The 12,533-nt window shown below is 41.5% G+C and overlaps 1 protein-coding gene across 1 annotated transcript; it reads right to left on the bottom strand.

Annotated features, from left to right (window-relative positions):
* Positions 1 to 5,643: 5,643 nt before the first annotated feature.
* LOC131239426 (glucose-6-phosphate/phosphate translocator 2, chloroplastic-like) lies at positions 5,644 to 11,344 on the bottom strand. The gene is made up of 5 exons (XM_058237121.1): positions 10,835 to 11,344; positions 10,538 to 10,763; positions 9,294 to 9,516; positions 7,946 to 8,159; positions 5,644 to 5,963 (listed from the first exon to the last, which is right to left on the bottom strand). The coding sequence occupies exons 1-5, from the start codon at positions 11,342 to 11,344 to the stop codon at positions 5,952 to 5,954; spliced, it is 1,185 nt and encodes a 394-aa protein (XP_058093104.1). The 3' UTR covers positions 5,644 to 5,951.
* Positions 11,345 to 12,533: the final 1,189 nt, after the last annotated feature.

Genomic DNA, 12,533 nt, shown 5'->3' with positions numbered 1-12,533 from the left:
CCTTGGAGTAAGCCTAAGCTGCCATGCAAAAACTGTACTATTTGGATTTATGGAAAGGGAAAGAAAGGAAATGCCATTTCCCATTATATTAATTTTCTATTGTTTGTAAAGACTTTGTGAGAATTGGTTAGAAACATTATTTCTCACTTTCTGTTTTTGTTGGAAAATTAATAAATTTATTTTTACCTCTCCTAACAAATGCGTTTTACCACAATTGAATAAAAATGAAGTTTTCAAGAGTTAGACACATGTCATTCTCTATTTCCAATCACCTCACGTGTCATGCATCCAAATGTTCCATCTCCTCTTCTATTTTGTCACACGTGTTAATGCGCTATAGCTGCCACTTGTTTGCACAATTCAATCAATCACAAGGCCATGTGTGTGATAAAGGGCCTACAATCATATTTCATGTTTGTTTATGAAGCAAGCGTACTAGAGCCATACTCAACTCAATGTTTGATTGAACGCTGGTGATCTCCGCACTAAAATAACTAAGACTAGATTCAAAAATCCAATTGTTGAGCCAGCCACCGGTTGCGATCAGCGATCAGTCAATTCGCAAAAGGAAAGGGGTAAGTCATTCCTAATGAATTCTTTTTGCCTTATGTCTAAGAACTTATTCTTTTACCAATAATTATAGTCAATATATTTCTCAAAGAAATAAAGAGAGACAAATAAATAAAAGGAAAGTTAAATGTTAAAATAATGTCAATTTTATTAATGTTTGAATGAAGCTTATTACAATTAACAAAGTATCAAAATAAATTAGAGAAATAAACAAAATCAAGAGATAAATACATGATCTATCTATAAAAATAAATGATTGAGGTGAATGGTCGGTAGGATGTGAACAGAAAGATTACCTAAGGACTTGGTTAATCAGGATCTAGTAACTTAAGGTTGTGAATGTTTAATCTAATCCTATAGTATTGGAGTGATGGTGTTGGACAACATTGATCTATGCTAATAATAAGATATACTAAAATAAATATAAAAGATGGATTGTGTTTGGCATAGCCTCGAGCTCTTCATCGACTACTACTTTTATAACCTCCAAAGGTGGCAAAACCCATTCTAGGTTTTCTCGTTAATCTAAAATCCTTCATATCTATGGCATGGATTTCGAATAGGGAGATTTCTATAGATTTGAAACTGTAGATTTTCATATCTCCACTTTTACATAGATGCTCTCATATTGGATACCTTCGTGACCCTACTATATTTAAATTTGGGATCGATCAGATCTATCTGTACCATTCATCTCGAACATCAAATCAATCAGGTCAATGTCGCATCTGAATGACATAATCGGCGTTGTCTACTTTTCCATGATCTTGGTCCATTCTGATCGTAGAATTGGTGGGATTGAATCCACTAGATTGAGCTCTCCCATTCATTTAATTTCGATTGCTTTATGGCTAGGGATCCGATTTGCCAGTGTCTACCCTCTGCTGATTTAGGTCCATGTTATGACCAATTTGCCCAAATATCGATATGATCTTCGGATATTCAGAACCTTTGTGTTTACTATAAAACTTATGAACATTTTTGGAAAGATTTCTCATTTCAGTACAATGAGAGACAGCTTTGCAAGTGCATAATAGCCAAATCCATGGTAAGATTCTCTCTCAATAGGTCTTTTATAGACATGCTAGGTACGTTGCCTTATTAATATAGTATGTTGATCATGGCCACGTGGTAAGCAATGTTTCACTCCTAAATATATACATATGGTTCTGTGCCATCACATTAATGATGAAATTTATATGACTGAAGGAAGATCAATAAAAGATATCTTTAAGCGCGAGTACGATTCCACCAATACTAAACCTATAGAGACAACACATGGTGACTTCTCATTGGTTCACGTCGGTGTGTCGAAAATAGGTGTAAACACCACCATCCATCTTATTTTGGGTCACACATGTACACCCCACATGTAATAAGCATATCAAATATGCCACATGTGCCAACTTTTTATTGTCCATCTCTTCTCGTGTGTCTCCTATTGTTGTGTTGCATGTGTGTCACCGTTCATCTTCACTTGGGCATCAAATGTACAAAGCACCTTGCATGTGCCACACATGCCAGCTTCTCAATTTTTTTAATCTTATGTTGTATTATACATGTGTGTCACCATCCATCTTTCATTTGTGGCCCACGTCCAAAGCACTTACATGTGCCATTGTCTATATGTCCTACATGTTGAGCTACATGTAACAACATGCGGTGTGCCGATGTGCCTAGTTACACGTGTCACCATCACTTTCAAGTGCCCGCATGTTTTACATGTGCCATCATGCAACTTAAAACATCCGATCATGTGCCATGCATGATTTCATTAAACTCAATCACCCACACGTGTGCCATCATCTATTTTCAAGCATTTCATGTGTCACATGCTAATCTGGCACAACCCAGTAACCATCAGGATTTTTCCTTTTTATTTGACCACATAATAAATTGGACAACATTCTAAGTTTTCTAAAAAATTGTCTTCTTTAAAGACAAATATAGATAACCAATTTACTGAAATAAGGCTTCTGAGATATAATGTTTCCTTTCCCGCTATCCTCAAATCCAAACAAGCCCCTTGGGATGGGAGTGGGACCTCTCATTCCTAGCCTCTTGCCAGCGGACGTGGATTAGGTGGTGTTGCCAGCGCCACCCCCAACAGTGGTGTGTGAAGGTGTTGGGCGTTGTGGGGCCCAATGTAATGTATATATTTTATATCCACACTGTCCAGCCGTTTTTCCAGCTCATTTTATGGGCTGAACCCAAAAGTAAAGTAGATCTGAAGCTCAAATGGGCCACACCACAGGTTTAGTGGGGATAGTGACGTACAGTTGAAACCTTTCTCAAGCCCACCGTAACGTTTATTTGTCATCCAACCAGTTGATAAAGTAACTCAGACCTGGATGAAGGGAAAACACTTATATCAGCCTGATCCAAAACATTTGTAGCTTCCAAAAAGTTTTTACTGGTGGGCATTCAATCACCAGTTTTTCCCGTGGTACAGTCCACTTGAGCTTTTTTTCTTTCTTTCTTTTTTTTGGTTAGCTTGTTAGTACACACCCATGTGAGAACACACACTCAATGTTAGCCACCCCCGCTAGGGATGATACCAAGCCCTCAAGTGTCGAAAGGAGGTATCTCCACTCAATTTTTAATGGTGGGCATTCAATCACCAGTTTTTCCTGTGGTATAGTCCACTTGAGCTTGCTTCAGATATGCTTCGTTTTTTTATTAATGTCCTAAAATGAGAGGGTAAAATGGATGAACGGCATGGATATAAAACAAACATATATATCATGTTGGGCCCCACAGTGCCCAACACATTGACGCATCACCATTGAGGGTGGTGGTCCACTTCCCTAGGGATCGAATCTTAGCTTTTCTCAGCAGAGAAGCACATTAAGAGTTTTGGATAAAGCTGATATATGTGTTTTAGGGCGTGTTTGGACAGAGGGATTAGGTTGGAGTAGTCTGGAGTAGACTGGATAGGGTTTTGAAATCCCATCCCGTCCTCCTGTTGTCCTGTTTGGGTGGCGCGGTTTAGACGACGGATTGAGCTGATCTTTGGATTCGGGAGCGAATCCGCTGGATTGCGAAATCCCGTCGTGTCATATCTGGCTTCTTTGCCATCCCACGCACAGTTCATTATCTCTCTCTATCCTGTGTGCCTGTCCAAACGCGGCAATACTACCAATCCAGTGGGATTGCTTCTAATCCACTGACAAATGTATTGGTGACATTCAAAGCGGTGCAATCCACCCTACTCCCGTCAACTCCAACCTAATCCCTCCGTCCAAACACGCCCTACCTTCTTACATGTCCGTGTGAGCTTACACGGACACAGGTTAGATAGCACGTTAACATAACGGTGGCTCAATTAATGTTTCAACGGTGGGCGCTGCTATTCCCACTTATTCCTAAGATGGGATTCACTTGAGCACGCCTCATGATGCATGAACCCATTATATGGGTGTCGAAACTCACAGAGTCTACCACTCAGCCATGAATGAGTCGGGACCCAACTCGTTTTTGGGCTCATGCCCTTAAAATGATTTGGGAAAGCGAATGGATGGCGTGGATAAAATAAATACATCATGATGATGGGGCCCACAGTTTTGCCACGTATACACAATACCGACTCTGGTGGTGTGTTCTTCACTACGCAATCCGAGTCGACGGGCGACGGTACCCGTCCATTCACGAACCAAACGGACGTTTCTTCTGGAAGCGGTTTGGCCGGTGATCCCAACCAGCTGTTTGTGTTTTCCCCGCATCCATCCAGGTTTGTTTGTCAACACTGTTTTTTTGTGGTGTGGTCCACCTGAGATTGGGATCTGTCTCATTTTTTAACTTGTTCCCTAAACTACTCTGGCACAATTGATGGATGTGTTGGGGGGTCACTAGCCAAAACGGCGTCCCGTTCTTATGACGCCCTGACGTATGCAGATAGCTGTGCGTATGGCATGGGACATGCTTCATTTTTGCCTCTTGTTAAATTGGTCCGTCCTTTCACAAATCAAAGAGATACCTCTCGCATTGTAGGGTGCCCGCCCGCCATGCGCACGCATACCATACTCAAAGCATAGATGTGACATCAATCCAAACCGTCCAAATTATAGGTCCTACCTTGAATATGACACGGTTCCCAAACTCCGACTTATCATTTCACGGACACCAATTGGACGTCTCTAATCATCCGTCCAGCGTAATGGCGTAAAATTCACAGGTTGGAATGAGATAGATCATGCCACGTGTACGGTGGCTGTAGGCATGCGTATAGGTCCTCGTTAATTTCCATACTATCATCTAACTACCCTTACAATATTACAGCACCTGCCCTCGGAAGAACCACATCTTTCCTATCCGTCCTTTCACAGACCAAACAGACGTTTCTAATGTTGCAGCCAATTGGACCAGACACTTCCTTGTTACACCATTCCGGACTGTCAATATTTTAGCCCCCATTGGCAATGATCAAATGGATGGTTAAATAGAAAAATAGAACTAAAGACATTTAGGGCTTGTTTGGTCAGTTGCATTAGGTGGGATTAAGGTGGATGGAATTGTAAAAGTTACAATAAATGCATGTGTAAAGTATTGTCCCTGGATTGAGTTTATCCTACTATGTTTAGAATGTATGCATTAAACAATAAATCTCAGGATTTACTTTCAAATTGCATTTGGATTGAACCTTGGATGAAACAAAAATCCATCAGGTTAGTAATCTCATCTCACACTTTCCAAAACAAGGCTCATTTTCCAAAGCCTACAAAGTTAATTTTAATCCCATCTCACACTCCTTCGAAACATGCCATTCCAAATTTCAAAATGGGATTACTAACACAATCCCATTTAATACAACTTAATACCACTGTCCAAACAAGTATCATTCAGTCGGTGCGATTTCCAGTGGTCCACAAGAACAAAAGCAAAAGCAATGGTTGAATTACGCTTCCCTCCACCCCATAAAAATGATGGAACACCATCCGTGCTAGGATAGACTGAAAAGGCACAAGATGCAGGCTACTGGCCTGTATCTCTCATACCGACAACCCAGATGCAAATCACCCCTTCAATCTATCTTAACACACACAATACAACTTTCAGCCTTCTCAAGCAAAAAAATGCAAAAATCAAAGATTTTAATTATCTCTTGGCCTACCATCAGGCGGGTCCCAAAACCATCACCACTTTATTATTTCAATACATTACATTATTCTTTCTTCCCGCCCAAAAAGAGTTCTCATTATCATCATCTAAGCTAAGCTGGTAAAAAAATTTATTCTCCTCCCGTGATATTCCAACTACATTTACAGCTAGAAATATTCTTGAAACTCATAAAGCCTGATGCTCATCGAACATGCACCCATGCAGAAGCTAGTAATGCCCTACTTCAATCACTCCACGAGAATGAACCACGTCTTTAAGAGCTTCTACTGCTTCGCCTGTATAGCAATTCAAAAATAAAAATCAGCCTTCACCAAATATGCACTATTCCAATCAAATGAAATGGTATTGACTAAAGTCTAATAACTGGATTTTGTCATTCCTAAATAGGAAATTGAAGTGTGTAGGCTGCAAACTTGCTAGTTTTGGTACTGAAATGTACATTTCAGTGTAAATAGTGGGTCCGGGAAGCACTCAGAACAAATCACAATATAAGAAATCTTGAAGTTATCCAACAGAGCCATGCAGGTGGTGGTCCCTGCTCCCGACACCCATGTGGTTACTCCAGACGACATGTAATGGACCACTCATCATGTAAGATTTGCAATGACACGAAGGGACGGCATTTGAGGTTGGGAATAATGTTGCAATGATGGGTATGTAATGGGTTGCTTTTAAAGGATGGGATGTATAACTAGAATAAAGAAAATCTAGGGCAAAGATTTGCTTGGACCCATATATGGTCCTCACCTCATGCTAAAAATATGCCGAACAGGGAACAGGGTAGTTTGTCGGAAATCTGAGCAGGGCATCAGATGGGCCAATCTGAAGATGAACATATACAAAGGTTATACCAGGTCGCTCATCCAGCACGGCAAACATGTGTACTGCATGTGGACAATTGGCAAGCTTTAGTAAACCATCTACTCTTTTCCTCCAAGTGGTTGTTCACTTGAGGAATTGACTGGTCAGATTTTTTAGAACCGCCTTAGTGGAAACTCACTTCCTACATGCTGGGTTGGAACATGTACTGTGTGAGGCACTGGGTAGAAGTAGTTTTTATTTATTTATTTTTGGGTACACTTAGTGAGGCTTATGAGGAAAGACAACCAGGGATTGAACCCTGGATCACTCATATATATTATACTGTCTCTACCAGCTCAAATAACGAGCCAAAGACAGGTGGAGGTAGCTTGATTGTAAGTGCTGCATAGCATAAAGAGGAATTATAGGATCTAGACCACTGTCCGTTGTCTCCCACAGTTTATGGATCATGTGGAAGACTCCCCCAGATTGATGATCCTAGTCACTAATCCTCCACCTTTACAGTTGACTGTGGACCATTGCTGTATTTATCTTCTGAACCGTCATTTGGATACCACAAATCGAATGACAAGAATTGTGCAATCAAGGAGACAGCATAATCCATCCACTGGTGAGGATTAATCGACTAATGGTTGACACTTGTCAGAATTGAGAATGCAAGTACAGCGAGCAAAACCTTGGGTCTAGCATCCTATTATTTCTCTGGTTATGTATATATAGAAGAGAGAGAGAGGGAGAGAGAGGGAGTTTGGTTGATTAATCGATGATGTTTTCAGATTGTGTTTTGTTTTCTACCTTAGGACTGTTGGTCGAGTTTAACTATCGAGTGTTCCAAAAGTAAAAGATACGATCTTATTTGGATTATTTAACCTTTTGTTAATTGTGCGTTTCTGGTAAATTGCCCCAGTGTGGCACATTTGTGTGAGATCCAAGCCATTCATCAGGCGGGCTGCACCACAAAAATCCCATAGGCCAAAAATCAGGCTGGCCGACATGCCACTTGACCATGGAGCAGTGATCATTGTTCTAGCCGTCCATGTTGCTCATAGATATGTGGTACACCTGATGAGTTGCCAGATCCTTGGACCAGTGACCTACAAATACTAGTCACAAAGATTTTATTGGGCACTGTCAGCATTGGATGGGAAGTGGTCCAGATTATGGTGTGGAGGATTCTTCAAATCATGGAATTTGGGGACAGTGGTCCAACGGTGGGACCCACCCAATGAACAGTCTAGATGGACCATTGTAAAAACTGTCCAATATCAGTGCAGCGCCCATGATAATGGAATTGATGCACTGCACTAAATTTATATGTTTCCTTTCGGTCCTTGTGCAAACTTAAGGGCACTTTAGTTATTCCCAGATAACAGAAATACAAAAATTGCAGTCATATTCAACTAAAAGATTAGAAAAGAAATGGAAAGAAGATTACCTGGGAATAGAGGAAGGTTCCAAGGATGGCGATGGCAGCTCCAAGGGCATTGACGGGTTGGACAGGTGTGTGGAAGATGATGATGGAAGAGACGATCACAGATATCCGCTTCATTGTGTTTCCAATGCTAAATGTCAAGGGAGAAATTTCATTCAAGGACATGTACGAGACCTGATTGTATAGATGATAGAACACGCTCTGGGCTGCTACCCACCTACACAGTGATCCCAAGCCACACAATAAGTATCTTAATAAGCCAGAGAAAAGAACAAAATAAATGACACAACAAAAAAAACGAGTCCACTGCTACAATTCAAATGCCTGATTGGAATTGGCTTCTTTAGCCAATCATATTCGGTCAACTAAGAGGCCAAAAAAAAAAAAAAACGTGGTTTAATAGTCAGGTAAGGAAAAAAAAAAAGCACGGGAAGAGGAAAGAAACGGAGCAATCTCTTCAATTGCTCTATTGTTGGTCTCCTCTGGTAATGTCTCTAAATGGGTAGAGAGCTGAACCTTCCCATCTACTGGCTAATTGATGGTAGATCTGCGATTGCTTATGGATGATGGATCCAATGATGAGAACTCAACCAATAAACATTTCGATCCCCTATCATTCCATAAAGAAAAAGGCCCTTTCCCGTCTAATAGATTGTCTTTGAGCAGAGGATGGTGGATGAGTGGTCTACATTCAACACATAACCATTCTAATGAGTGGATGGTTGAGATTGTCCAATTTGGAATGTGGCCAATCTATGATTAGGCTCAGTAGATAGACAATCCAGATTGCTAGACATGTCCATTGGATAATCAAGAGAAGACTATTAGGTGGTTTTCATGTCATCAATCAATCAAGTATTCTCATAATACCAAAATTTTGAAAGATACCCCAAGTATAACAATCAAAACATCAAGATTTAAAAAAATAAAAAAAAAAACTTTTGAATCCTTATTCAAGAAAGAGAAGCCATTTATCTCAATCTTGCCGAATTAGCTTACTTGTCTAGCATACATAATATTGACCATACGTAGATGATAAATGCAAAAACAAAGTTTGACATGGGATAAATGACCCAGTGAAAAAGCCCGAACTGGATTACAGCATGCAAGATTTTCACAACCATTTCATATTGCACCAGATGACTATCAGGTGCAGGCACAATGGTTCCTCACCTTTTGCTTGAACAGCATTGGAAATATTCACGGTGTATTTCAGCATGTTTTCACATTAGATCACTTTCTCCATTACCCATTTACCGTACCAAAAAATAAAAAGCATGATCCAGAAAATAAGAAACAAACATTAAGTAAAAGGGAAATAAATGAAAAGGATGGACAATTGTGTAAATACCAGATGAAGTTGGGTCCAATCTGAGAGAGAGCTTTTTCCCAGCCAGCTGCCCACATCTGGGGGCCCTCTACTGCCAGGGCGAAAGGGGTGAGAATCACAAGAGACAGCATGGACAGACAAGCGTAGTAGTTCATTCCACCAACTGCCTTCCCTTTCATCCCTCTCTTTGAGAATATGTTCCGGAATACAAACGCAAGATTTGATATCATCGCCCCCATAAACCCTAGCAATGTGACAAAAACCATACTTCTCGTCAGAAAGTTCTCCTAATTATTTCCAAAAACAAAGGTAAAGCCCCAAAAGCATAAAAACAAGAAGAATGAGAGGAACGCCCTAAACATCTGGGGAATTACAAATGTGCCTGCACCAACCCAAATCAACAGATGGGAAGAAAGATGTAACCTTGCCCACTACATGAACAGGTTGGCCATCACAATCTTCATATCAGAACCTCTCATCTGGTTGGGTCCACCATTGATGTGCCACAGAAATCAACAAAATTTGAAAGAATCTAGCTATACTCGATCAATGGAATTTTGTTTCAACCATCTATTATGGACAGTGGGGTTACCCATATAGTGCAAAATTTACACCATGGTCCCACGTTCAGGCACACTGGACAAGCAATCCCAAACAGCGTACATGAATCACATGTACATACGTTGGGCAGGGGATTAATTGTAGTGAGCAGGGTACCAAACTGGTCCCCACTCATAACACCCATATCGCTCCCATGATGTAGCAGCGCAGTCGGAATTTAGGGGGAAGAAAAGCCCATAAAAAACAAAAGGTGCCCATTCAAGGGTTGTTTTACCCATTCAACAAATAAATTGTTGATTTTCAAACAGCAGTAACATAGAATCAAATTTTACTTCATCGCTAGCCCTTTCCCTTCTCTTTTTAAACCTTGCAGGTCAATCCCTAAAACCCTTTGGCATCTACCCCCAACACAGAATCAAAATTTACTTCATCACTTTCCCTTTCCCTTCTCTTTTTAAACCTTGCAGGTCAATCCCCACAACCCTTTGGCATCCTACCCCCCAAATTCCCAATTTCACTTGACCCCTCATAACTCCCAAAGGTCAAGGGCCACGTCATTAATAATCTTCTGAACAAATCAAAAGACCCAACAATTTTTAACAATTCTCTAAGTAAAAAAGAAAGGAAAAAAAAATACTGTTCTCTGAATAAACTTTGCCTACGAAAGAAATACTGTTCTCTGAATAAACTTTTCCTTCTCTTACCAGTCATGTTGAAATTTAGCTCCGTAACAGCAGCCAGCGCACAACCTCCGATAATCGGCAGAAGCGATAGATAAACTGGTACTGGAAACGTCTCACCCATCAGAAACCTTGACACCAGAACGCTAAAAGCCGGTTCACCACTCTTGATTATATGCGTGAATGACACCGCCACCTTCGACATGCTCACCGTCGCTGCCACATGGCCTATCGTATGGGCCACCGCCACCTACAGAAAAGAAGAATAAATACAGGACAATGAAAGCCAGAACCCTAGAATTGCACCCTGAATCCTCTTACCGGTGCAAGGGCTTTCCAGAACTCGAGATCAGTCTTTGGTGCTTCGGCAATCCTTGTCGCCCACGAGATCAACATCATCAAGGATCCCGTTGCAAGCGACAGCGTAGACGTGAGCCATGGGTACGGAAAGGCATTAAGCACCTTCTTGTTGTAGATGTTGAATACAACATTCAACGCCCACCACGTCGCAAAGTAGATGCCGATTTTCAGCTTCTGCGCTGCAGCAGATCGTGCCTCTTCGTCAGGGATTGGGATGCTCTCTGACCGGTCCGCTTCGTATGCCTCACATTCAAATTTCAGCTTTTGAGGCCTCCCCCATTTGAACGAAGTGAATTCAACAGATGAGAGATACAGGGGCTTTCTCATGTGCAGAAAGGATGGGCATTTCTTGGCAGAAATGGAAGGGAGGGACGGGAGTTGCAGCTTCGGAGTAGGTGATTTGTGCCGTAGGAGATCAGACATGACAGGAGCCATGGCTGATTGCTTTACTGAGCAGATCATGGTCTCCATGAAGATTCAACCTACAGACTTTCTATAAGGTGATTGGGGCAAAGGAAAAGGAAAACTTAGAAATCTTTCGAGGTTTTCGAGAGAAAATTTTACGAAATCGGACTGGTCTCTCAGATCAAATCACGGGATTTGTTATCAACCGATCTAAAAATATCACTAAACAGCTCGGAAACGCAGAAAAACACTGCGATGAGTTTTCGACGATCTGATAAAAGGAACGTGGAAAACAGAGGATCTGACCTCAGAATCTGCTGTTTTCTCCGATCCGCTTCGTCTCTTCAACAAAAACCTCGAGAAGCCTCAGAATCCGCTGATTATTCGACGAACAGATCGAAGAAAGGAAAGAAACTGCGTTTAGCTCCGCCTATTGGACTGAAACCCCGAGAAAGCCTCAGAATCGGCTGTTTTGTACGGGATTTTCGACGGAAACGTCGAGAAACCAAGCAAGCTGGAAAGTTTCGGAAGAGGAGACGCGATTGGAACGGATCGGAAAGCAGGAGATTTTCAGAACCGCGGAAAAACCTAGAGATTCGATCCCGTTTTCTTTCCAGAGGCCGTGAGAGAAGGAGAGACGATCTCCTTTTGCACTGCAAACTGCAGGTTAGGTGACGGAGTTTTATATAGGGAACGAGGGGTGGCATATGTTATTGGTAAATGTCGATCATGCCCCTGATAATTTCGTTGAATTACGTGGGATGAGAAGAAGTAGATGATCCTGGGGAGGGGCGAGAACACTAGTTTCCTGGAGCCGTGAGTTTGTATAGGTGGGGCCAAGGTTTCGGTGATCCACACCGTGGATCTGGTGGGACCACGTGGACATATATAAATCACATGAAATTTATTCCGTTGAGAATGTCTGACACTGCGATCAGTGGAGAAAGTTAGTAAAATACAACAACGGTCCAGTTTCAACTGATGCCAAAATTTCAAGGCATGACCCGTTGGATGTGGGAAGGATCATCGTATCATCAGCTTGATCAAGGCACGGACACGGATTGGGTGCTACCCCCGCCTGTCCAGAGCTCGGCACATGATAGGGCTCTGAGGGTCCATCGTGATGTATGCGTTCATCTACACCGTCCATCCATTTTTCCATATCATTTTATGTTATAAAACGAAAAATGAGTTATATACAAGGTTTAAGTGGACCACACAGTGGGAATTGAACGGCCACCGTTAAAACCTTATT

Source organism: Magnolia sinica, chromosome 1 (genome assembly GCF_029962835.1).
Source record: "Magnolia sinica isolate HGM2019 chromosome 1, MsV1, whole genome shotgun sequence".
Lineage (NCBI taxonomy): Eukaryota > Viridiplantae > Streptophyta > Magnoliopsida > Magnoliales > Magnoliaceae > Magnolia > Magnolia sinica.
This window is presented reverse-complemented; position numbering and strand designations above follow the sequence as displayed.